A 24,561-nucleotide genomic window follows, 5' to 3' on the forward strand; every position below is an offset into this window, starting at 1 on the left:
TTCCATCACTCCCCCAGAGGTGCAATTTTCAGATTCTCATGTGTCCCTTCCCACCCGCTTTACCCGCTGGTAACCATAAGTTTGTTCTCTATGTCTCTGAGTCTGTTCCTGTTTTGTGGGTAAGTTCATTTGTGTCTTTTTTTAAGATTCCACATGTAAGCGATATATGGCATTTTTCTTTTTCTTTCTGGCTTACTTCACTTGAAAGTAATTATTTTTGACACATGTTACTTGCCATAGAATGTTACTTTCTCAAAAACTGTACTACGCCAGCTATGCTTTTGTTGTGTACTGTTGTATAGACAATTAATGAAAATGTGAAATTTCTAGGTTATTTTTGAAAAATTCTAAATCAGTAACAGTTCTAAATATGTATTTTATATCAACGAAAATTGAGTTGAAGACCCTCAAGTTTATAGAGTTAGAGGTTAATCTAGATTTTATTCCATGTGTCTTTTTTTTAAGTATATTTATTTAAGCTTTAGTTGCAGTCATCCTGGGTAAATTGGCTTCATAGTTAATTGGTGTGTTGCCTTAACTTGTATATCAGGTGGTTCGTTACCATTAGCCTTCTCCTTATGTATGAAATTACTTGCTTTGGGAGTTCAATATATTTTTTCCCAAAGACCTGGAGACTCATTAACGTGGGAGGATCTGATGTCACCATCTTCTGTTGTTTGTTGTCATTTGTTGTCTAGCTTGTTTTCACTTAGAAGTGTATTCAGTTTTTCCAGGTTACCTAAAACTTCTGATCTTTTTTTAATACCATCAGGCTGTACATATAATATCAGAAAACCTTTCGAATACACAACTTCATCTTTTTTTCTTACCCTACTAATAAAAGTAGAAAATACATGTTTTTAAAATTCTTCTTTTTGTTGATTTTAGGAAGAATGTACCTATTAGATTTTGCTTATTGGTACATTTATGCTGTTGCCTAATAACTGTACTCACTGGTGATGTATTTCCAGCACCTCTCCTTTGTAAATGTTCCCCTGTCTAGGCTGAAACCCTGTAGTGCAGAAAGAACGGGCCTGAGCAGTGTTTTCTTGCCAGTATGTGCATTTCTGTTGCATGTGTTGCTAGCATGCATGTGAAGAATCTTCACGATGTAGAAAACTAGATGTCAGACTTTTCTGACTTCACACTTGCTGCTTTCTGTGATCTTTATTTTTTTGGTATGTTCAATGCATTTTATAAATTTCTTTGAAATTCCTTTATGTGATTTTTGCTTCCCTGCTTGCTCACTCTCTTTCAAGGGCCAGACTTTCTCTGACATGTACCACATTAGGATTTCTTTCCTTCCTCTTTTAATTGTTTGCAGTAGGCCTTCTTTTTCTCTTTCACTGGTGTGGTCATCTGTGAGGATGGGACCTACTCAGGGCTGGCTGTCGTACTCTGTGAGACAGTCAGCCGGAGCCGGAGCCAGCCCAGAAATGGGCGGTGAAGTTCTGCATCAGCTCACGTGTGATTTTCTGTGTGGTCAGATTGTCATGACTAATTCACCCAGGAGGTGTTAGGAGGAGGAGCTTCAGATTAAACCTGGTGACGAGGTGACAGTCTCACTCACGCCTCGGTGCTGTGTGTGGCATCTGAACAGTAACTGGACTAGTGCTGTGGACTTTTCTAAGTAGAATGACTATTTTGTAATTCAGGTTTTTGTTTTTGTTACTTAGATGATTCTTTTGATGCAAATGAATTTTGTCTTTATTACAGAGCATTACCAAGCAGACATCTACAGAAGCCAGGATGTGAATGTAGCATCACATTTGTCCTGCGTTTATAAACCTGTCGTCAGGACACTTGGTCCCGATTATGTTGGACTTACCACCCTGGCATCTAAATAATGCTTTTCTTAGAAATGAAAGGCTAGTTCCCTTGCCAATAGGGCAAGCATCCTCATTTTTCTAGGTATAAATTTTACTGAATTAATTGAATTGAATTAATACATTGACCTGACTTCTTTTAAATTTTTAACTACTTGTACAAGAGTTGGCCCCATTAATGGATTAATTTAGTCTGTAAGTTGTTTTCGGAGGGAAAGTGACCAACACCCTCAGGATTGTAGCAGTATTGGATTTAATGTGTTGAACAGTGCCTTACATAAAACTAAAAGTAAAACTAGGAATAAGAACTTTAAGTTTCTTACCCATTGTTATGGGAATTATCCGTATTATATTAGTTCAGCAAATAGTGACTACCTAGTAAATGCCAGACACTGTGCTACAAACTGGGTATTTAAAGCTTACATATTCCAATTAGTTTTTGTGGGAGGATAATTGAAAATAGATTTTTGGATATTTCTTCAGTCTGAAAAAAGATTCCATTGGATTTCTTCCTTGGGAGTATCTGAAATTTAAAAAAACAAAAACCTAAAAAACTGTTCAGGTTCTAGGATTTTCCTAGTTACCTTGCTACTTCATTTGAGCAAAGAATTATCTTTTGTTGGAAGAGAAATAATATAAAAGTTTGTGGCTTAATAATTCAGACTTGGGAATATTAAAGTGTGTATCACTAAGTGTTTAAATAAAAAAGTGTTTTAGCATGAAAGTCAGGCATTATTAATTTAAATAATTTTTTTTCCTGCTTTAGAAATCACATAATTAAAAAGATTGAGACAGAAAGTGAAGTCAGAGTCGGTGGCGTGAACAATTGGAAGGAAGAGGATGCAGAAAATGACTTTGGTTTTGTGGAGCTGGAGCCAATCTTTCCAGGAAGGAAACAGAACAGAATCATGCATCCTGGAGACAGCAGTGCCATTTGTAATGGACACGCTCACAGCAGCTGTAACGGTGCCTTACAGACGCAGGACTGCTCGGCGCCCCCGGGCCGCAGCGGCAGGCTGTCCCCAGGCCCGGCCGAGAAGCACGAGCCGGGTGTGCAGCAGCCCCCGCACAGCCCTGGGGACACGGCCGCCCTGCGGAGCCCGCACAGAACTCACCCCTTCTCCTTACCGCCTTTGCACAGCAACACGAAGATCAACGGCGCTCACCATTCCAGCGTCCCGGGGCCTTCCAGCACAAAGAGCACTTCTTCAGGGCCGCCTCTGCGCAGGGCAGCGCCCTCCGGGCAGCCGCGGCCCTGGGACTGCAGTTTCATCTCGGACTTCTACTCTCGCTCCAGACTGCACCACATCTCCACGTGGAAGTGCGAATTGACTGAGTTTGTCAATACCCTGCAGAGACAAAGTAGTGGTATCTTTCCAGGAAGGGAAAAGTTAAAAAAAATGAAAACAGGCAGGTCTGCACTTGTTGTAACTGACACAGGTAGATACTTACTAAAATTGTTTTCTTAAGAAACAGTCATGCTTGACCATTTTGTTCTTAATCTGTCACTAGCGTTCTGGTCAGTAGTACGCGCTTGTAACCTGAAAGGCTGTAGGAATATCAGGTCGTGTAAGTTACAGTAAGTATAACATTGTAGAAAGCTGTCTTACAAAAATATTTTTGACAAAATTAGATTTGTGTGTGGCTAACTGAAAATTTTTAGGTTATTTGAATAGTAACAAGGTTGGGATTCTGAGCATTCATTCTTCACGTAGACCTTATCAGTTGTTGAAGTTTTGAACCGTAAAGTACAACGTGTATTATATTCAGTGCCTTAACTACTGTGAGAGTAAAAATTTTTGATAAGAATGACTTAATTTTTAAGAGCTTGCATCATAATTATTTTTAAATAATTAAATAACTGACATAATAGCTGTTGAAATTATAGTGGTAAACTTTTAATGAGATGAAGTGTTTTCACATATAAGTAGATCAGTTTATTGTGTTTTGTTTTTTAATACTGTCCTTGTCATCGAAAACAAACAAACCCAACGAGAACAGGCCACGTTTCTGTGCCTGTCATTACGAGTTGGTGTCTGGTTTGATGTTTTAGTTACTTCTTACAGGTTACATTTTTTTTGTTTTTGTTTTTTTCTGGGGAGGGATCTCAGAGATTGTCTGGTGCTACCCTTTACTTTATAGCTGTGGAAACTGAGGTACAGAGAGACACTCATGGTTCCCTCAGAATATGATAGAGCCTCTCCATGTGGGTTTTTTCTGGTATGTTTTGCTCTGTTTCATGTATTTGAGATCTTTTTTGTTATTTGAAATATTTCAAAATAATATTACAGGTATTAGATTATCCTTATATCATGCCTTGGCCTTGTAACCTAAAGGTCATTTAATTTTGAAAGCTTCAGAGAACTATTATGAGTCAGGTCCATGAATGAGAGTGAATGAGAGATTTTGCATCGTGTGGAAGCCCTCAGCAGGCAGTGTGTGTAGTCTCTATGACTGGAATCTTTAAAACAATTATTTTGGGTTGTTTACATTGTGTTTATATGATACTTTTATACAGCAGAATTAATTGTTAAGATTTATTTTATAAATTATCTCTCAGGGTAATATAGCGGGTAACAAGGAAGTCCATGGCTTTGGAGTTAGATGCCATAGCCTGAATCCAGATCCTGGCTCTGCCTGTCTTACGATGCAGGACCATGGGCACATGAGCTCATCTCTGAGTCTCAGTTTCCTGTCGGTAGAAGACTGGTAGTCCAGGATGCTCACCTCGTGGGGTTGTGAGCTTAGGAAGGTGATGCACACAGAGGCCCATGCCTTGCACTTAGTGAGGACTAGGTCCATGCTTTCACAATCGCAGTTTGGTAAGTAGAGTTGTGAGTAAATGTAAGGTTTTGGAAGCCTGTTGTGAAGATTAACCCTCAGTACTACTGTTCTTAAATCTATCAGAGGAAAACCCCTTTATGAGATCTCACTTTTTACAAGTGTGGTGGCTCGTGGACTCTGAAATCAGACTATTTAGGATTGAATACCAGCTCAGCCTCTTACTGGCTGTGTGCCTTAAGTTACTAATCTGCACAATGAGGGTGATGAGGGTACCTATCTCAGTGCCGGTGTGCGAAGTTAAATGAACTAATACATGGAAATCTCTTATGACAGTTGACAACTTACCAAGCATTCAGTAACTCCCGATGTTTTATCAGGGATGCTGTTGACTATGGAATAGCGATCATCTAAAGTTACCTACCTCCATGGAACTAATATATGAAAACACCTTTATAGGTTTTTATAAAATGTTCAGCACACAGAAATAATTCTAAGATAAGCATTTAGACACACTTTTAATTAGAGACTGTTAGAATGCAGACTCAGAAAGCATGGCGTCCTCATAGTTGATTTTAAATTATCTTTGGAGACCAAATTTATCTCTCTGAATTATGTTTAGAGCCAAAGAAACTGAAATGTGATTTCTCTTGGGGTGATAGAAATAATCTCTTAGAGAATTTGTTTTAAAACTTCATTCTGCTTGTATTTTAAAAATGTAATTTCTAAAATTAACTAGACTTGATTTTTTTTTAAATATTAAAAATTAGTGTGGGGTTTGAACGTTCTCTTTTTCCTTCTAGGAAATATGTCAGTATTGAGCTCACCCAGACATCAGAGCTGTATAATGCATGTTGATATGGACTGCTTCTTTGTGTCAGTGGGTATACGAAATAGACCAGATCTCAAAGGTCTGTATTCTTGTTTATGTATTAAGAAAACTGGTATATTGTTATAAATATATATTCTAAAGGGTCAAACATATTCTTTAAGGAATATTGATCTAGTTTTCCTTGGCAAAATCAATTCCTGTTTCCAAATTTTCTAGACTCCATTATCAAGAAAGATACAGGGAAATTAGGAAAGTTTTTTCCTCCCTGCAGAGATAGGCCTTTAGGGAAGAGTACTCATCTTCACCTGAAGCATCTGTCATCTAAGACTAATGTAGATGGGGACCTGCTTTGGACATTTTCTGTATTTTTATCTATATTTACTATTATTTTGTCAGTAAGTAGAAATTTTATGGTAACGTATGTCTTTGCAACTTGGGTCACCCTCCTTTCTTTTGAATAAATAACTTGATTAACTGTCTTGACGCTAGGGGATGTTCCAGCTTTTTGGTTGTGGGGTAATTTCGTATTATTGAACATTGCTAAAATATGTTGTCATTTGTGCAGTCTTTGTTTCAGTGGAATTTTAGGTGTTAGCTAGTCAGTACTTCTTAAAACATTTCTTCCGGACTTTTCAGTAGTTCTCTCTCTGTCTGAAGAAGATGACCACTAGCATTTTCTCCTGACAGCCGGTTCTTTCCATAAGGAGAGCACGGGCGCTGCTGGGGTCAACCCGAGGGCTTTGTTTTTATCCCGAGTAGTTGCTGCTTTAGCGCTGATAGGAGAGTTCACGATTAGAGCTGATTTTAGCCCATGGGAGAGTTTTTGATGCTTTTTTTTTTCTGTCCTCACAACAAATGCATTCAGTGAAATACATATATGAATTATCCATGCTGTTGCTTTGCAGAGTTAGAGTTATCTGGTAACTTAACACACACGCACAAGGAGAAGATATATGAAAGATTTTACAACTAAAAAACTTGGGGCTGTACATACTCACCTTTGATTATGTAGTAGGTCAGATTGTGATTCTTCTGCGTATGTATTTGTTTCTCTTGCTGTAAAAATAAAGATTAGTTTAGACGCTACCCTACTTTCTGGTTCCAGAAGTACAATCTAGATACAGTTTTTTTTTTTTTCTCTCTCTCCCCACCTTACCAGTCTGAGTCTAAGACCTGAGTTGCCTGTTTTCTACTGTAAGAAAACATGGGAAGCTATGATAGTGTTGTTTTTCAGTTGAATAAATGCATCAAAATTGTCATAAATAGTTTATTTTCAGGGGGTGCAGAGAAACTTAGGTGGTTTTTGCATGGTGATTGATAATCTTTAAAGATACTATCTCCTTTTTGGATTAGTGCCTAAATAAAGCTAAAGAAAAAATGTCATTTTTTGAAAATGTTTTGAAAAATTTTCCTTTACATGTTATCAGTGTTGTTAACATTCCTGTACGTGGATTTAAAACTAATTTCATCCTTTTCCTTACAGGAAAACCAGTGGCTGTTACAAGTAACAGAGGGACTGGAAGGGCACCTTTGCGTCCTGGTGCTAACCCCCAGTTGGAGTGGCAGTATTACCAGAATAAAATCCTGAAAGGCAAAGCAGGTACACATAATGAGCTCTCTTTGAAGCCATAGTGCTCCTGTTGAACACTTCGGGATTTTGCTGTTGGTATTGTTACAGAAGTAAAAGCAGTTGAAATAATTAGCTTTTTCATTGAAGGGTTTTAAGGGTGTCAGTGACATCTTAAAGCAAAATCTGAATGTAAGACAAATGACTGGTTTATAGTACGCTTTGTTGAATTGGATGATGATACCTTCCTGGGAAAGAGAGTGAAGAATGTTTTAAAAAGTGTGATTAGTTTGCTTTGTGTAAATTTAGCTTGGGGATGAAAACTATGGACATCATTTTGTGGAAGCCTCTAGACTTGAAAGTTAGTTACTAGCTGTTTGGTCACTGATCACAGGACCCTGAAGTGTGTGTTGCTGAAGATTTGTGTGAGTCAGTGGAGTAAGAGAGAGCAGGGCTTTAATGCATTGGAATAAGAAGATAAATACCAGCGTTCATTTGTCATATTTTTTTGAACCTATTTCATATGAGAAAACTTTTTTCTTGCCCCTCAGACTTTTAGATTTTGGCTTTTAATAAAGAAAAATCATAAATTATACTAATCATAGTACTATTAAGGTTTTCATGTCTTCTCCACCCTCCCCCTAGTTAAATTCCCTGAAAAATATTTGCTTAGAAATTAAATTATTTGACATTGATCAGTTTTCTCATGGATGTCTACAAAGCCAAAATTTTTTTAAATTAATTTTGCAGAAAAATGTTGATCAGAAATTAGATATGCATTAGAATGGAAAGCAAACAGTTAAATTTCATCCCAGTTATTTCAGGTCCCTAGTTTTCAGTTATAAAACTTGGGGCTTCTTTAGAAATGATCTCAGTGAAACATTAAGACAAAAGGAAATCGAGTTGACGTCTGAGGACCTTTTTAGGATTACAGTGTTGTTGGTTGTGATCATCTGTTTACATGCTGTAGGTGCAGAGGAAAATAATTTTAGATACATCTTTATGCTTCACGTGTATCTGTATTTTCCAGATTTCCTAAAGCTTTTCTTGGCCTTTAAATCTTTTAAGAGCTTTTGTATTCTAGCATTTTCTGGGTCCTGAGTAGATCTTGAGGTGTGGGATACCGAGCTGGTTGAGATTCAGTTGTTTTGTGATATTTGACAATATGGGTAGTTCTCAGGTGTTGGTGGTTTTGTGGAGGTTGGTTTTTCTTTTTGTATTTTCTGTGTAGTATTATTTTAAAGATGAAATCTAAAGCTCTAGAAAACAAATAACCTTAAGGGAATGAACAAAACTTGTCCCACACTGGCTATTCAGTGAAAACTTACCGAGTGAACGTTAAAAAGGGAAAACACAGCACGTGCATACTCCTCAGTGGCGTCTCTCAGGTACTCAGTGCTCAGGGTTTCTCCAGTGGTGCATCTTGTGTTTGTGACACATGTCCTCGTTTCACAGTCTGCATCTCAAGATGTGGCCTTGGCAAGCCCACATTTCTCAGGAGCAGCAGAGAGCTGGTCCTCTTGCGTCTTTCCTTCCATCACAAATGCTCTGACGGTAAACTGTTTATTACCAGAATTGTGTCACTGGTTACTTGTCTTCATCAATTTAGCCCCTAGATTTTCATAACATTGTAAGAACCTTTTATAACTCGCATCCCCTCCACCTCTGAGTGTGAGTTACAGTAAACCAGAAGGTAAATATTCAGAGAACTGTTGAAATTTCACTTGCCATTGAAAACTGTAAAAATAGACTTTCCTGTCACTAGGAAAAGTGAATATGATACTTTGTGTTTTATACTTTCTCTTTAATTTGATATCATTTACTTATTCCTAAGCTTTTGACCCAGTAGGATCTTATCAAATATTTGCCACATGTTAACATGAATAGATTGCCCTTTATTATAAAGTTTGGTTGCAGCTCACTTTGTACTTAGAATTTGTTTTTTCAATGCTTTTGTTCCTCTTTCTTTGTTTATCCGATCTTTCTTTCTCTGGGTCCTGTTAGACATGACACCAATTTTAAAATATTGAGGATCAGTTTAGGAATTAGAATCTTTGGCTTCTGGACATTAGGTTTTTTAAAAAAAATTCAGTTCTGATGTTGTGGCTTTTCTGTCTAGGCAGAGTGTTAGAGCAAATAGCATCGTTAGCCCTTCACAGAAACTTAGTGTCTTGCTTGTCGTGTTCACAGACTCTTGGTCTGATCGGGCCAGAGTAACCAGGGCCCTCCATCCCTGACTTCCTCTGGAAGCTGTCTGCTCCGCGGTGCTCGGCAGGGAGCCTTCCCACTGATGATCTGCTTGCACTCCTGTAGACTCGTGGTTTCCTGGCTGGGGCCTCTCCTCCCTTCCTGGATCCCAGAATGCAGATGTTTTCTGTCCCTTCAACAACTTCTAAAGAACAACAGTTTTTAAAATCGTGTTAGTCATAGATTTATTCTCAGCGATTTCTTTTTCACAGACTTGGGTCCTGGCCTCTGATTTCTCCAAGCGTTCCTCCACATTCTCCATGTGCCCGTCTAGGTTGTCGAGCTTTGACGAGCAGTTCTCTACTTTCCCTCCAGTGAGGACAGTGTGTCCCTGCATTTCCCTGAATCTCCCATGAAGCAGCTCACCCCGCTTGTGGAGGGACCGCGCACCCTGCCGCGCTGTGGAACAGGTCAGCCCGCCCACAGAGGGGTGGCGAGGGCGCCCTCGGCCGGGCCTTGGGAGCAGGGCCCAGACGCTGTTCTGCCGCAAGCATGATTTTTCTGTGATTTTCAGGACAAGTTTCTTAAGTTAACTAGCCCTTCGGATATAAATCACCTGCCCCCACCCCCAGCTTTTAAGGCCTCACTTGTGGTTACGCCTTTGAAAGGCAGGCTGCTGGCGGTGGCTCTTCAGGCTCCAACTCTTTTTTCTGGTTTAGAGCAGCCTCTGCTGAGCTGTGGCACTGCCAGCCCGCAGATTCCTACCGATTTTCAGCTTAGAGCAACGGCTGTTAGCGCTCATACTGAGCCGTCCAGAACCCCTCACAAGCACCCACAAACCCCGGTGGTCTGCTCTGCACCCTGTCTTTAATTTGTCACAGTACAGCGTATGTTAGTCACAATATATCCGAAATCGTAGCTCGAATTGTTTACTCTGGTCTTTTTATTTTTGATGCAAGTGGAATTCGACCCCATTAAGATGCCAGCCCTCAGAGCTTGACTTGCACTGTGCTTGGTGTGTTTGGGAGCCGGAATCCAGGAGTGCTTGTGTGGGTCGCATAGTTGGGGGAAAGATGCTGATGAAATGACTGAAGTCAAACCGGGAAGAGCGTTTTGGCTCATAAAGCCAGACACTCTGCCATGTTCTCCTGGTGGTGTTTACCTGGCTGATTTTACATGGAACGTTATGTCTCTGAAATAAATGGAAGATAAATATTGGTTTTGTTAGTTATGTGTTGTTACGGTGTACTCAAAATAATTTTGTCTAGAATTACCTAAGTGCTGTCTTGGTCTTACTTTACTAACTGATGGTATTTTTCATTCAGAATAGTAGAACCGGGACTGAGAAGACAGGTTTTTAAGTCATATTCTTCTTGGAACTCAGTGGTGTCCCAAGAGACATAACACAAGTTGTGTTTTAATCTGTTCCCTACTCGCTGGTGAGGTCACGTGATGTGTAGTCAGTGGGCTCTCAGACCGTGTGCTTTAACGTCCTTGTGTGAAGCTGTAAATCTTGTTTGGCTTTGGGACTTACTTGTGAGCTGTCCTGTTCAGGCTAGAGTTGTCGTCTGTAAAGTAATTGACACTTTGATCACACTTGAGTGGTTTTAATTGAGAATGCATTGTTAAACCAAATAAACCAAAAGCAGGATTTCGTGAAAAGGAGGATGATATTGTGACGCTCTTTAACTTGATGTGTGTTCAAAAGAAAGATCTTAGATTTAGGATGAAACTTTTTATGGTATATGACTTCTTAAATTATTTTTTGATCGAATGACTTGTAGGAATTTGATGTTTGTTGAAAATATTAATTAGCTTTAAGTTTTGCAGGCAGTTTTTTTTTAGGAAACCAAAAGAGCATTGAGAGAAATTTACAGTATTTCTCTTTAACTATTTAGCATTCCAGAGAGCTCTGTCACCCTTCTGAGGCTGTAGGAGGGGGTCCATCTTCCTGATCACTTTCCATCCTTGTCCATCTCAAGAGACTGTGTTAAAGGAGTATTTTATATTTATCTTTTGGTATATATATTTTAAAACTACTGTTAAGACAGAACTCTTTCTATTTATTATGATAAGTTTTTGTCTGCTGGTGAAGAATATAATAGAAGCAAACCATTTTAGAGTTAACAAGGGGATAAATGTCAGTGGAGATGACTATATTTGGACTTTATTGAACATCTGTGTATGAAAGGAGTGGAAAAAAATTTCTTGAATGAAAGTTAAGGAAAAAAATCAGTTTTTAACATACAGCCCTTAAATTTTATTTTTAAAGCAGAAATACCAGATCCATCAATGTGGGAGAATCAAGATTCAGCGCAAATAAATGGAATTGATTCTGTTTTGTCAAAGGCCGAGATTGCGTCATGCAGTTACGAAGCCAGGTATGTAAAAGTGAGGGCATTGCAGTACTTAGTGAATAGTTAATTTACTTAATCATTTTTGTATAATCTTTTGAAGTGGATTCACACATGCCAGTCAGGCCTACAATTTAAGTTTTTAGAGAGATGTTACGGAAAGAAATCTTTCTAGCCTTAAGCCCCATTGGTTCCCTTTTTTCCCTTCACAAATGCTGGATAACTTTAAATAAATACTTTAGTGGCCTGAAACCAGTAGGTCCTGTAGTGGAAACAAAAGAAGCTGGACATTGTCATTCTTAAACCATTGTCTTTTGAAGCACAGAATTAAAGAATTAGATACTTTTGAATGTGAGAGGGCCTTAGTGTTCGTCTGCTCGGATCGTTTTTAAGTTTTGTCAAAACTTGACTGCCTGTTAATCACAACTAAACAGTTGCACGCCAGCCGGCCCCCTCCCCACTGTGAGCTGCAGTGTCAGCTCATCCGCTTTGTTTGCGGAACTTCACCTCGCAGGGACCTTGACCTGATCACAGCCAGCTGTTTCAGTACAAGAAGGAGACATCTATATCATATGATCCTCATATTTTAAAATAATTTTCATTTTTAGAAAGTTGATTATAATAGTTGTAAAAATAGAGGGAGTAATAATGAAGTGATCAATTGAAAAGAACATTCCTTTTTTTTTTTCCCTTTTCTGATAACTAAACACAGATGTTTTTAGCTTTATAACACAGCAAGCATTTATTTACACACTGTTGGCAAGTGTTAAAGTATTTAGCAATTAAACAGTCAGGTCACATCAGCTACATTTTCAGTCGTTTTGGGGGGAATACTATCTTTATGGTTGGTCTTAATACTTTTTAAAAATTGAGATATATTTGATATTAACATTAACTGTATACAATATTCACTTGAAATATGTAACTTTTTTAGTCTTGATTTAAAGTTGGTTATTCAAGCAAATCTAACCTGCATAAAAATATAGTTCAGCATCATCTATTTAGTTTGTTTAAAATCTTACCATTTTAGTAAAAGGATTTTTAAGAAAAAAGGATTATGTTCAAACATGCATAATTATAAAATAATTTAAAATTATTTTCCATTTATGACATATCAGACTTTTACTCCTGGACCAAGTTTGCCTTTCTCATTGACAGAATTGTTGTAATCTTTTTCTTCTTTTTCTTTTTTTGATTTATTTTTATTTATTTTCATTCACTTTTAAATTTTATTTTTATTTTTTTAATTTAAGTATAGTTGATTTACAATTTTATGTTAATTTGTGGTATATAGCATAGTGATTCAGTTATACATACATATGTATAAATTCTTTTCTATATTCTTTTTCATTATAGGCTATTACAAGGTATTGAATATAGTTTCCTGTGCTACACAGTGGGACCTTGTTGTTTATCCATTTTATATATAGTAGTGTGTATCTGCAAATCCTGAACTCCCAATTTATCCCTCTCCATCCCCTTTCCTCTCTAGTAACCATGTTTGTTTTCTTTTTCATTGTTAGTTGCTAATGTAGCCAAGGAATTGAAGCTTACTTTAATAAATAAAGAAAAGTCAAATCTAAGTGCACTTTGGATTGTTATATTTTTATTAGCACAGGCAGTTTAGAGCTGATCTTATGCGTACTGAGTTATGGAATGGTGACAGGCCACGTGTTTCTGATGGCTGGACGTTGTGTTCTGTATCTGGGCGGGGGGGTGATGACGCCCAGAAATACCTGCTCGTCTTTGGAGTTTTCTAGCTGATCAGATGAAGGCTCTACCCTTTCTGTGCTGCCTCTGCAGGACCTCTCTTCTCACCTAGCGCCCCAAGCTGGAGGCTGTTTGGGGAGTGAGTGCCAAGGCCGCCTCTCAGTTAGAAGCGTCGCCAGTTCCTGGTGGTTTTGGCCTCCAGCAGCCACAGATGTGTCTGTGCTCCTGGCTTCCATTGCTGTTTCGATGGTGCATCTGTATTGTGCTGCAGATGGCGGCTGTCAAGAACGTATTACAGAATAATTGGGGTGACAGTATTGAGGGCCAGATACCATGTAGCAAGCTGTTTGTGTCACTCAGATGGCAAATGTTTATTTTAAAGAGATGCAAAAAGTGATGGAAATGAATTTGAGTTAAAGTTGGGGAAACAAAAACAAACCATGAAACCCACAGCAGTGGGGTTTTTGTCCTTTAATTATAATTTTCATTTTCTAGAAGGCTATTCCTAGTGAAATCTCTTTACCCTGTGTGTGTGTGTGTGTGTGTGTGGCCGTCTAATAGTTATATTTTCCTTAAGTGAGTATATTCACAGTTAATAAGTATATTCACAGTTGCATCAGAAAAATGTTTCTGCAGTTGGAGTGGGGACTGGTTTGTGGGGACGGTCATCCCAGTTTTAGGCATTGGTTTTCTTTCTGTAGATACAGACTTTATAATAATGGGGTCAGCAGAGGATGGAACGTGAGCATGAGATGGCAGGAGTCAGAGAGAGGTAGAGTGTATGTGTGTAGGTCAGAACATGTGTGGCAGCCAGTGGATGGCAGGAGTCAGAGAGAGGTAGAGTGTATGTGTGTAGGTCAGAACGTGTGGCAGCCAGTGGTTTACCATGAAAAACTGGCTTATACATAATAAGAAGGTGGACATGTGAATGGATAGGGAATGATACAGAAATTCATAGACTCATAAATTTTTAAGGTCAAATCATTCTTAAACCTCTGTTTGGACATGCTTTTTTAAGGACCTGCTACACTCCTTAATTAGTGATGTGGATGTCCTTAAGTGTGTTGAATGGACAGTAGCAGTGACTTAATAGTTAATTTTTTAATATTGTCTAATGCAACACAGATACAGTTGTCTGAGCACAGAGCACGCTGGAAGAGCCTGGGAAGAAGCTGTTTCTGCAGCAGACACTCTCACGTACGGGTGGTTGACCCAATGGGGTTTTAGTGGGAAGAGTAGATGTCCCTGTGGTGAAGAGTCACTTCGGACTGTTTTGCAGTCATCTTTCCCCGTTTGTTTTATATGCAGTAAGGCTAACTTCCCAACCATCACCTCAAGGTTTTTGCTTCCCTTAGTTCTAGGAAGCCTCTTAGGTTTTCCCTTTTTTGTTCATGACTTCCTCACAGCGTCTGGTGGCCCCTACACATTTCTCTCTGGGATGTAGGATGCATGAGTTTGTAAATTGATGCATTCTCTTCTTCTAAGTAATATGCCCCTGAAATTTTTTGTGTAAGTAAAAAATTTGAAAATGAAAGTATTGTAAATGTAATAATATGATATTTATAGGAATTATTTAACACCTTCCTTTAAAAATGAATAATTACCTTTAGTTTGTAAGTTTAGCTTTTGCACGCTGAACCTGTATACCTAGCGTTATTGAAAATGTTTTAAACTGTGCACTTCTGTGTAGACTTCTCAGTTCTCATATACACACTTCCCTGCCTTATGAACAAGGTCCATTGACCCGACTCCATCGCCTCCTGGGCCAGTGCAGGTCACCCTCTTGGACATCATGAGATCCACTTTGCTCGGTATACGTTACCCACCACTTCATATAATGCCTGACGCATAGCTTTGTGGTAAATGAAGGAGTGGTTTTCTGTCCCATGCTTCTGTTGGTCACCTGCTCCTTTGCTGTCATTTTTCCCTCCTGTTGGGTGTTTCTCATCTGCTGTGGGCTTTGCAGTTAGATCATCTGTTAAACAATGCGTATCATTTTGCATTTACTCCCGCTGAGCAGCTTGGAGGATTCCTCTCCTCGCTCTCACTGGTGGTCTGAGATGGGCAGCATGCCGGAGGCCTCTGAGTAACTGAGGGCTGTTTGTATCTGTGTTTCCTAAAGCAGGGCACACCTCCACACTAAGTAAGCTCTTCGTAAATATTTATTGAATGAATGTATGGAGTAACTGTTTGATATATTTACACAGGAGTATGTAATCTGGTGAAGCATTGCTTCTTATTATTTGCTTTTGTTTTTATGTCAGTATTTTTTCTTGATTCATTGCGGAGTGGTAAAATGGAATTTTACTAGTTATGTCTAATTCCATAATCATAGTTTTGTGCCGAATGCTCCAAATATCAAAGGTAATGTGGGCATTGAGACACGCAAAACGATTTAAAATTTACCATTTTCAGTTAGGTCCCTCACAGTTCTGGAACCCTGGCTCCTGCCAGAGTGACGTCTGTCCTTGGACAGTGCTGTTGGCATCTCAGCCACTGTGCGGCCACTTCAGGAGCAGGGAATTGGTCAAGTGGGAACTGGGTGGTCATAGGATGAGTGCATTTTGTCTGTTTGTCACAAGCACTGTTTTGTGCATGTCCTTCGTTTATACTCTTGTCTTTGGGGGATGAACGTTGGCCAGGCCGTGCTGCGGGTTAGGGGAAGCAGACCTCTTCTGACAGCACATTCCTGCTCTGCGGTGGTTGTGAATCCCCAGCATATGGCGTGCCGGCATCTCTGCACAGGGGCCAGCCCCAGATAGGCAGGAGCCAAGCCTGGTCTCTCAGTAACAGGCTTTGGCACATCTGCACCTGTCACTTCACTAATCAGACGATTGTGTGATTCTCCTTTGGGGGAAAACAAACCTGTAAGTTTTCTTAATGCCTGTTTTTTACTCCTGATGAGAATGGAGTTAAATGAAAATTGTGTATTAGTGGCATGGAGGTATTGTCAGTATACTTGATACTTGGTTTGGCGCTTAAATTCCTAGTATAACTTCCACTGTATTTTGTTTTTTCTCTAGACAAGTCGGCATTAGGAATGGAATGTTTTTTGGGCAAGCTAAACAACTTTGTCCTAACCTTCAAGCTGTTCCATACGATTTCCATGCGTATAAAGAGGTCGCACGAACGATGTATGAAACGCTGGCAAGGTACGGCGCGCGCCACAGCCCCTCCCCGTCTGGGTGGCTGCACTTCCTTTATCTCATGTGGGAGAGGGTCCAGCTCTCCTTAGGACTGTCAGGATCACTTTTGCTGGACTCCCATCTCTTTTGGGAAGCCTTCCCTCAGCATCCCAGCATCAGGTTTCCTCTCCTGCTTGCGAGCACCTCGGTGGCGGTGGCTCAGTCCTAAGGGCCGTCTGCGCTGTGGGGATTGTTCGGTGCTTCCCGACGGGGACGTAGAGCCTCATTCTCTGACTGCTTACCTTCTGCTCAGCAGCTCCGGTTTTCCTTCCATGGAACGAGACAGATGAAGGGTTGGAATTTTTTAACCTATTTATTCTCTTTTATTACATTTGAATTATAGTTTTGTTTAAAATTAGGACTGCTTGGTTAACGAGTAGAGACTCTTTCAAACCCTTTGTCTTCTAGAAGTTGTTAGGTATGCCAAAAGTTAATTTTTATTAAAGTTTTTAGTAATACGGTTGACCCTTGACCAACGTGGGGGTTGGAGGCATTGTCTCCACGCAGTGGAACATCCAGGTATAAATCCAGGTGGTCGGCCTCTGTGCCTGCGTTCCTCCATATTCGCTGATCGTGTAACACTCAGGTATTTCCTACTGAAAAAAGTCCATGTGTAAGTGGACCTGCGCAGTTCAAGCCAATGTTGTTCAAGGATCAACTGTAGTTTCAAGGTGGGCGATTAGTTGGCTTGAGAAAAGGAGGTTAAAAGTATTTACAGTGTGGGTATATTTAATATTAATTCAAAACTCAAAATTTAGAATAAGTATATGGCAGGACATGTGTGCTCCGAAGCTGGAGTCGGCATGTTTTCTGTGTAACCGGCCAGATACGGTCGTTGTCCCGACTGCTCAGCTTGCTGTGCACAGTGGAAGCAGCCACAGACGAGGTGTGAGCGAGCCAGGCTGTGTTCCACGCAGCCTTGTGGTCCCCATATTTAATCAGCATTGGGACCATGTGGCAACTCTTCCTTTTCTTCCTCTCTGGCAAATTGAAACAGTCCTCTGTGCGGCTAGATCGTGACCCGAGAACAGCGCCCAGAGCGTTTCCACCTGCGGGGCATGTCGATGGGTGTCTTCTAGACAGGTGTGTAGGCCATGGTTCCTCCCACCCTGCTGTGTCTGAGGCCTGACACAGAGTGGCATTTAATTTTGGATTTTTGTTTAGGAGACTATCAGTTACTTACTTGACTGATTTGTGTGACTTTTCTGTCCCTCAAGGATGCTGGTAAACCATGTTTCAACATTTTTTAAATTAAATGTTGTGACAGTTCTAATTCAGTTACTACTTTTCAACTATTCAGAGGTTTACAAAGGTATTCTCAATATAAAGAAACTGGAGTGATCATTTCTGCTGTATTTTTGGTAGTTATGGAAAAAAAGAAAATGCTAATTAATTAACTGCAGTTAAAAGTTAAGTGAAATGGCGCTTGGGCCAGTTTAATTAAAACGCTAATATTTTTAGCATTTTTAGTCTTGTGGGGAATGTTGAAGGGAGATAGCACGGGAAGACTTGTGCCACATGTGTGTTTGCTGGGAGTTAAGCTGTGGCTGTGACTCGTTGCCTTGGCTTTGCGTTGGCAGCTACACACACAACATCGAAGCTGTGAGCTGTGACGAAGCGCTGGTGGACATCACCGAGATCCTCGCGGAGACCAGGCTCACCCCTGATGAGTTCGCCAGTGCCGTCCGCACGGAGATCAAGGACCAGACCAAGTGCGCGGCCTCCGTTGGAATTGGTTAGTAGCAGCTTGTCTCCTACCGTTCATTTCACTCAAAGTATTGCCCTGCGAGCGAGGACTACCACTTAATTTTTAGGAGTGATTTTTAGGTTTTTTTTTTAGTTACCTTACTGCATAGGCCTCCCACTTCTAAAACAGTTCTTAGTGTTGCTCACAATTAGGCAGAACATGAGGTAAAAGTGGTGGAAATGTGAGTGAATGGTTGATAATATCTTTGGAATAAACACAGTGGTATAGTTCTTACTTGTTCTTCAAAAATGGGGGATTGAATTCAGTATTTGTCAACAGGGTTTTTTTCCGAGAGTGAACAGAGGCCCGTGTTGAATGCGGTGTGGGGGGTGGGGTTGAGTTAAGTGTTGCGTGGTCTGAGTCTTGTTGGGACTCAGTTACTTTCTGGACTGGAGCTTCCTGGGGGCGCTCAGCCAGTCCCGTCCTCACTCGCTCAGAGCCGTGTCAGCGTTGGTGACAGTGCCCTCCCTGGTCCCCCTCTCCCCAGCCTCCTCGGCCTCTCCCCTCCCATCTCCTCCTCTCCCAGCATAAGCCCCCCAGGCCCTCCTTTCTGAACACACTCAGCACCTCCTGCTAAGACGCCTCTTTCCTGCCATCCCTCAGGTGGACCCGGGGTCCCTGCTGCCTCTGCCTCAGGCTCAGGAGGCAGAGGTGACGCAGGTCCCCATGTCACTCCACCTGCTGCACCTGCGTTCATGGTCACAACCCTCTTCCTCCGCAGCGCCTCATCTCGTGCTCTCTGGGGTTCTCATTTATACCTGAGTGACAGTGACAACATAGGGGGGCCGGTGCTACTGAAAGGTTTTCCTTACTTGCGTGTCCCAAGATGGTGGGGACGCGCCACACGGGACCCCATGCCCAGGCACCAGCTTTGGGCCTGGAGTGAGGGGAGGTCCTGGGCCGGCCTCTGCCAGGGTTTCTGTGGGAAAGGCTGGACAGGGCACAGGACCTGGCCCTGGGATGATTTAAGGCAGGAGAAATACTGGCTTTGTGTCTGAGTCTGATACGGAGCTGGTTGGGGTGCGTGGCGTGTGTGTAAGGGGCCTGCTCCCCAGGAGGTTGCTTGCTGCCTGGAGGAATGAACCAGCCCTGGGGGGGGGCGGTCTCTCCCCATCAGCAGGACTTCCCAGATGTCAGAATCGCATGAGTACAGAAAACACGAAGTGTGATTAGCACGCGAGCAGCCTGCTCCTTGCCAAGCCGGCTGTCCCGTCTCCCGGAGTGTGGCCCTCAGACCCCCACGCCGTCCCTTCAGGCCTTGCCCTCTCTGGTCCAGCAGCAGGCACAGGTTTAGTTCTTCATTTCTAATTGTACTTATTTTTAATTTACAAGTGTGATGATATGAGTATGTATGTTCTTTTAAGTTCAAGCAGATAATTACGACAAAAATCCCAAATGATGTTTCCACTCCTCAGCTCCCCTTCCTTCAAAACTCACCACTTTCATCATTTTGGTGTGACTTTACAGTACCTTCTCTCTTCCTGAACATCTATTCATGTACCATAGGAAAACACACCATTTTTTCTTAAGTCTCCCCTAAAACCAACGTGTGGCCTTCATAGAAGTCTTCTGTCGTTCGTGGGGGTTCTCTTACTCACATGGGGGCTCACCAAACCCCACCCGGGTGTGTCTCAGACCCCTGGTGCCGCCTCAGGTCCCAGTGCCCTTCCCTCCGCTCTGCGTCAGTTACCACGTCCGTACACACACCCTGGACCTCACCGTCAGTATCCATCTTCATCTTTAAGACATTCATACCCTCAGCTCCTACCGCACGTGTTCTGGACACATGGTGAGACCTCTGGTCCTTTGGGCTTTCTTTTCCCTCGGTCTGATGGCATTCCTTTGGCCTATTTCTACCGAGCGTGGATCCAGTGGTTGGTCAAATGAACTGATTGCTGATCATTCCCCCGGAGTCCTATAAACCTCCAATCTTAAGATTAGGACTGTTTTTTTCTGTTCCTTTATCTGGTAGGAGGTGTTGAAATGACTGTTTTGGAACAGAGAGAAACCTCTGTCCAGGAACCATGCTGGTTATGATCTGTAACACTTGACAGAATTCTGCCAGTTTTGTCCTGTGTTTTTTAAATGATCAAAACTGCAAATTATTAATTTTCATTCTTTTTAGAAATTTGATAGGTAACCTGTTATAGATGTTGTTGTTAAGCAATTTAGAAAATAATTGTGAATATTTCTTGAATGACTTTTTTTTCTTTCTTTTTTAAAAAAAAAAATTTATAGGTTCCAACATTCTCCTGGCCAGAATGGCAACTAGAAAAGCGAAACCCGACGGCCAGTACCACCTAAAGCCGGAAGACGTGGATGATTTCATCCGGGGCCAGCTAGTTACTAACCTGCCAGGTGAGTGCAGGGCTTCTCTTCTTAACTTTAGTTTCATTAGTGCTTTTCATAGTTGTGTCGTGTATCTCTGTTTTCCAAAACATGAATTAAAACATCTTTCAGTCTTTTACTGAGTGCATGAGAAACAGAATGGAGAGTTCCACAGTGGATGCCCTGTCGGTTCTTTATCAGAGCCTTAATGCAACATTTTGGTTTTGCTTCTCATGTCTTTTACTTTAAGTATTTAAATATTTCTCAAGCAGCAAGATCACAGAATTCTAAGAAATTATTTTTAAAAGAATATGATGAAACTGACTTTTGGTCCTTTAGATAAGTCAGAACTGAAATAGTGTACTTCTAGGCCATCAAGTTCTGTTCTTCTGTTTACAAAATTATCCTGTCGAACTAATGATACTTTTTTCTTTCTTTTTTTTTTTCCTGGTGAGGGGAGTTAATTAGGTATTTATTTATTTACCTACTTACTTAATTTATTTTTAACGGAGGTACTGGGGATTGAACCCAGGACTTCATGCCTGTAAGCACACGCTCTACCGCTGAGCTCTACCCTTCCCCCATGAAAGTTTTCTGAGTTTAGTAAGCAAATAGGTTTTAAAAGTAGAAAATGTAAGAACTGCATTAAGAAGAATAAAACCTAAGGTGAAGCACTGGGCTTTGTTAACTGGCGCTGAAGGAGAATGTCCATAAAGGTGCGCCCTTCTCCTGAGGGCGGGCTGCCCCGTTGTGGCGCTTCCCTGCGCAGTGACCGTGTGGCTCGCTGACCTAGCACATGAGGCTCTTTCTACGGAGAAATCATCAGACGTAATTTGGTGTAACTGAAAAACATGGTTGAGGCCTTGAACAGGTGTGATTTTTTTTTTGTGAAGGGCAATTCATCTCACAATTATTAAATATTTAGACTTGCTTTCTAGGGCAGAAACCTTTTTGTAAGAAGTTTCTCTAAACCATACAGTAACCTTCGGTACTGTTTCACAGCACCCTCTCCTGCTTCTGTAAAGCAGCCTGTTAGCTTCACAAAGCTCCCATGTGTTGTTTGAGGTGAAATTCATGACTCATTTTTAAATTCATTTGTTTGTTAAAAGTGTATTTAGTGGTATTTTTAGGTGCATATTCTTAAGCCTAATAAAAGTATATCTGAACTAACTTAGAAATTTCTGTTACAGGCCATGAAACACTAAATGACCCAAGTGTTATTTTATGATGGGTTAGTTTTAAAGCTTCCTGACTCCCTGGGAAATAACACCCAAGAATGCATTAGCATCAGAGGTGTGAAATGGGACATTCTGATGGTCAGTTCAAGGTTAAATTTAAAGAATAATTAACCTTATAAAGTCATGCTAGCAAATCACCTTATTAGACAGCACAATTGAACAGTTTTAATAACATTTTATTGTACTTGATATAAGAAGGAACCAGTATACTTCAAGCTGCATGTGAAATTCAGGCTCCTTTCACTGGCCACCTCTAGTTTGCTAAGGCCGCTGTGACGAATCACCAGGGACTGCGTGGCTTAAACAGCAGGATTTTCTCAAATTCCTGGGGACTGGAAGCCCAAGGCTGAGTCGTCAGCGGGTTCGGTTCTCCTGAGGTCTCTCCTTGGCCTGTAGGTCGCCGTCTTCTCCCTGTGTCTTCGGTGTTTTTTCTTCATCTGTGTCCTGATCTCCTCCTCCTACAGGGACACCAGCTGTGTAGGATTAGAGCCCACTTACATGACCTCTTGTTAACTGCAGTTACCTTTTTAAAGGACTTGTTTCCGGTTTCAGCCACGTTCTGAGGTACTGGGAGCTGGGACTTCAGCATGGGAGTTTGAAGAGGCACATTGCCATCACATAGCACCATCTTTAAACTGCACCATTTTTTAAGGTTTTCTTGTTTGTTTTGGGGTTTTTTATACAGAAATAGAGAACGTTTAGTTTCTTGACCTAGTGATTCTACCTTTCCCCTTTATCTGCTTCCTGGCTGGAGGGACTTTACTTTCTCAAGGGCAGGTGCTGGCTCACATGACCTGGCTGGGATCTTAGGCACAGCCCTGAATTTCCTAAGGGATGTCTGAAATGTGGGGTGGGGAGACTGGCTTCCTCTCAGGATCCGCCTCCTCCCCCTGCCTCCTTTCTCTTTCAAAACCTGGTGGTCACCTGTAGCCACCCGGAATTGTTCTTGCTGTTTTCATGTGTAAAACCGCTGACTTTCATAAAATCCCCAGATTTATACTCTGCCGGATTGAAAACATGTCAGCATGTAAAACATCAGGCTTCTGTGTTGTTGCCCTGTCCTGAGATGGCAGCCCATCCTAAGTACAAGCTGTTCCCTTAAAAGCCTGTTAAAAGGAGTTTCATGGGTGTGTGGGGGCTGTGCCCGTGGAGGGGACAAGCTCTGAGAATTCTTACGATAAAGAAGCCCATTTGTTCTTGTTAACAACTAGTAATTCCCCAAAGATACCTGAAGATGAGTGTGTGGCGCCTGCTGCCGTGTCGTGGCAGCCTGCCCCAGGACGTCTGCTCCCCCCCCCCGCCCCCCGTGAGCAGGAGCCACCAGCAGCAGCACCGTGTCCCCTGCAGGCGGCTCCGGCCCGTGTGCCCGTGGCCGTGCGCGGGGCGCGCCTGGCGCAGCAGCACCATCGCTGCATCCTCAGGGGGAGGGAAGACGGAGGCAGAAGGCCTCCCACGAGCACCAGCAGCCGTGTACGGCGTCCCTCTGGCTCTGGCCAGCCTGGTGTACGGCACGTCCGTTCCCCTGGGTTTCTCCTCCCCATCCCCATCCCAAGAAGCACCCGGCCGGGCTTCACTGCACGTTTCCCCTGTTAGTGAAGGTATCCTCTGGGGGATTTTCTTGTGACAACTCAGACTCTGCTGGTCTGACTTGTTCTCTGTTCAGGCTTGAACTTTAAAATGGCACACGTGGGAGGTGGCACCCTTAACACCTCTCATCTGGCTCCCACGAGGGAACAGATTCTCTTGATTTAACCTTGTCTCACCACCTCCGTGGCAGTGGGTAAAGCTGTAAAACTGACCGCGTCCTAAGCGTGTGTCGTGCGTAATGGCTTCAAGTGGTTCTCCTGGGCTAGACTGGTGGTTCCTTCTCCTGAAGACCACGCGGAGAACTGGAGCTCGAAGCAGCAGTGACAGTGATGGGTGGAAGATACCAGAGCTCCCTCTGAGCTCGCTGGTAGGACCCTGCAGAGGACCAGAAACAGTCTTCCCCCTGGACGGAAAATACTGATCTGGCAGTGTGGAGGCCACTTGAGTAAGAGTTTTAGTTCCTAGGTTACTCTGACATGTCTTTCCTAGGTATGTATCCCTTTGTTAAGCTTTTGGGCAAACTGAGAGCAGCAGGGCTCATCAGCATCCTTTGGGTGAGGCTCCAGCCCTGCATCTTAAAGACTTGGGGGCTGCTGCAGGCTGGCTCCGCCATAGGAGCGTGAACACCTTTTCAGGGAGATAACCTTTGTTGATAAAAGAAATCGATCTGTTGCCCCCCCCCCCCCCCGCCACTTTGTTTGCTTAGGAAACTTCATCCCCACGTCACTTGTACCACTTTGTCCAGTAGGGTGGCAGGTGGCATCTGTGGGTTTGAACCTCTCATAAGTTCTTGTTCTATTCAGAGAAAATGTGGCTGAAATTCTGGTGAAGTTTGGTCATCACCGAAATCATAGTGGTATCCCTAACATTCCTGAGTCTCCTGGTGCATCTGTCAGTCACACTGTAGACTAGTTTAAGCAGGTCTGTAACTGAGCTGATTCTGTGAATAAGATAGAAAATTTGATATTACTCAATAAGTAAAAATTACATTCTTTTGAAAACTTACTCATATTTGAGAAGTTCTGTTCACCTTATGTGGAGTCCAAATTGATAAGCAGATTCTAGAAATAACTTTACTAGTATGATTTGCACGAAAAATATTCTTTAATCATGAGATGCTTGTTATGTCACTTCAGAATTTTAAGGGAGATTATTTTAACTTAGTTGTTTTTGCATGAAAGTTACTTCATATTGCTAAATTGTTTTTAATAGTTTATGT

General features: G+C 41.7%; 1 protein-coding gene across 8 annotated transcripts in view; it reads left to right on the forward strand.

Annotated features, from left to right (window-relative positions):
• REV1 (REV1 DNA directed polymerase) overlaps positions 1 to 24,561 on the forward strand; it is a 73,580-nt gene that overhangs the window by 36,685 nt on the left and 12,334 nt on the right. For 4 of the 8 annotated variants that reach the window (XM_074354625.1, XM_074354622.1, XM_074354621.1 and 1 more), the window contains 7 exons: positions 2,593 to 3,266; positions 5,411 to 5,518; positions 6,923 to 7,039; positions 11,466 to 11,574; positions 16,281 to 16,409; positions 18,023 to 18,177; positions 20,428 to 20,547. In XM_074354625.1, the coding sequence (XP_074210726.1) occupies positions 2,593 to 3,266; positions 5,411 to 5,518; positions 6,923 to 7,039; positions 11,466 to 11,574; positions 16,281 to 16,409; positions 18,023 to 18,177; positions 20,428 to 20,547 (1,412 nt within the window). Of the gene's footprint in view, positions 1 to 1,896; positions 1,912 to 2,592; positions 3,267 to 5,410; positions 5,519 to 6,922; positions 7,040 to 9,483; positions 9,664 to 11,465; positions 11,575 to 16,280; positions 16,410 to 18,022; positions 18,178 to 20,427; positions 20,548 to 24,561 lie in introns of those variants that run through there. The other 4 variants (XM_074354626.1, XM_074354623.1, XM_074354627.1 and 1 more) reach the window with 4 other exon arrangements.

The sequence above is a fragment of the Camelus bactrianus genome, chromosome 28 (genome assembly GCF_048773025.1).
Source record: "Camelus bactrianus isolate YW-2024 breed Bactrian camel chromosome 28, ASM4877302v1, whole genome shotgun sequence".
NCBI lineage: Eukaryota > Metazoa > Chordata > Mammalia > Artiodactyla > Camelidae > Camelus > Camelus bactrianus.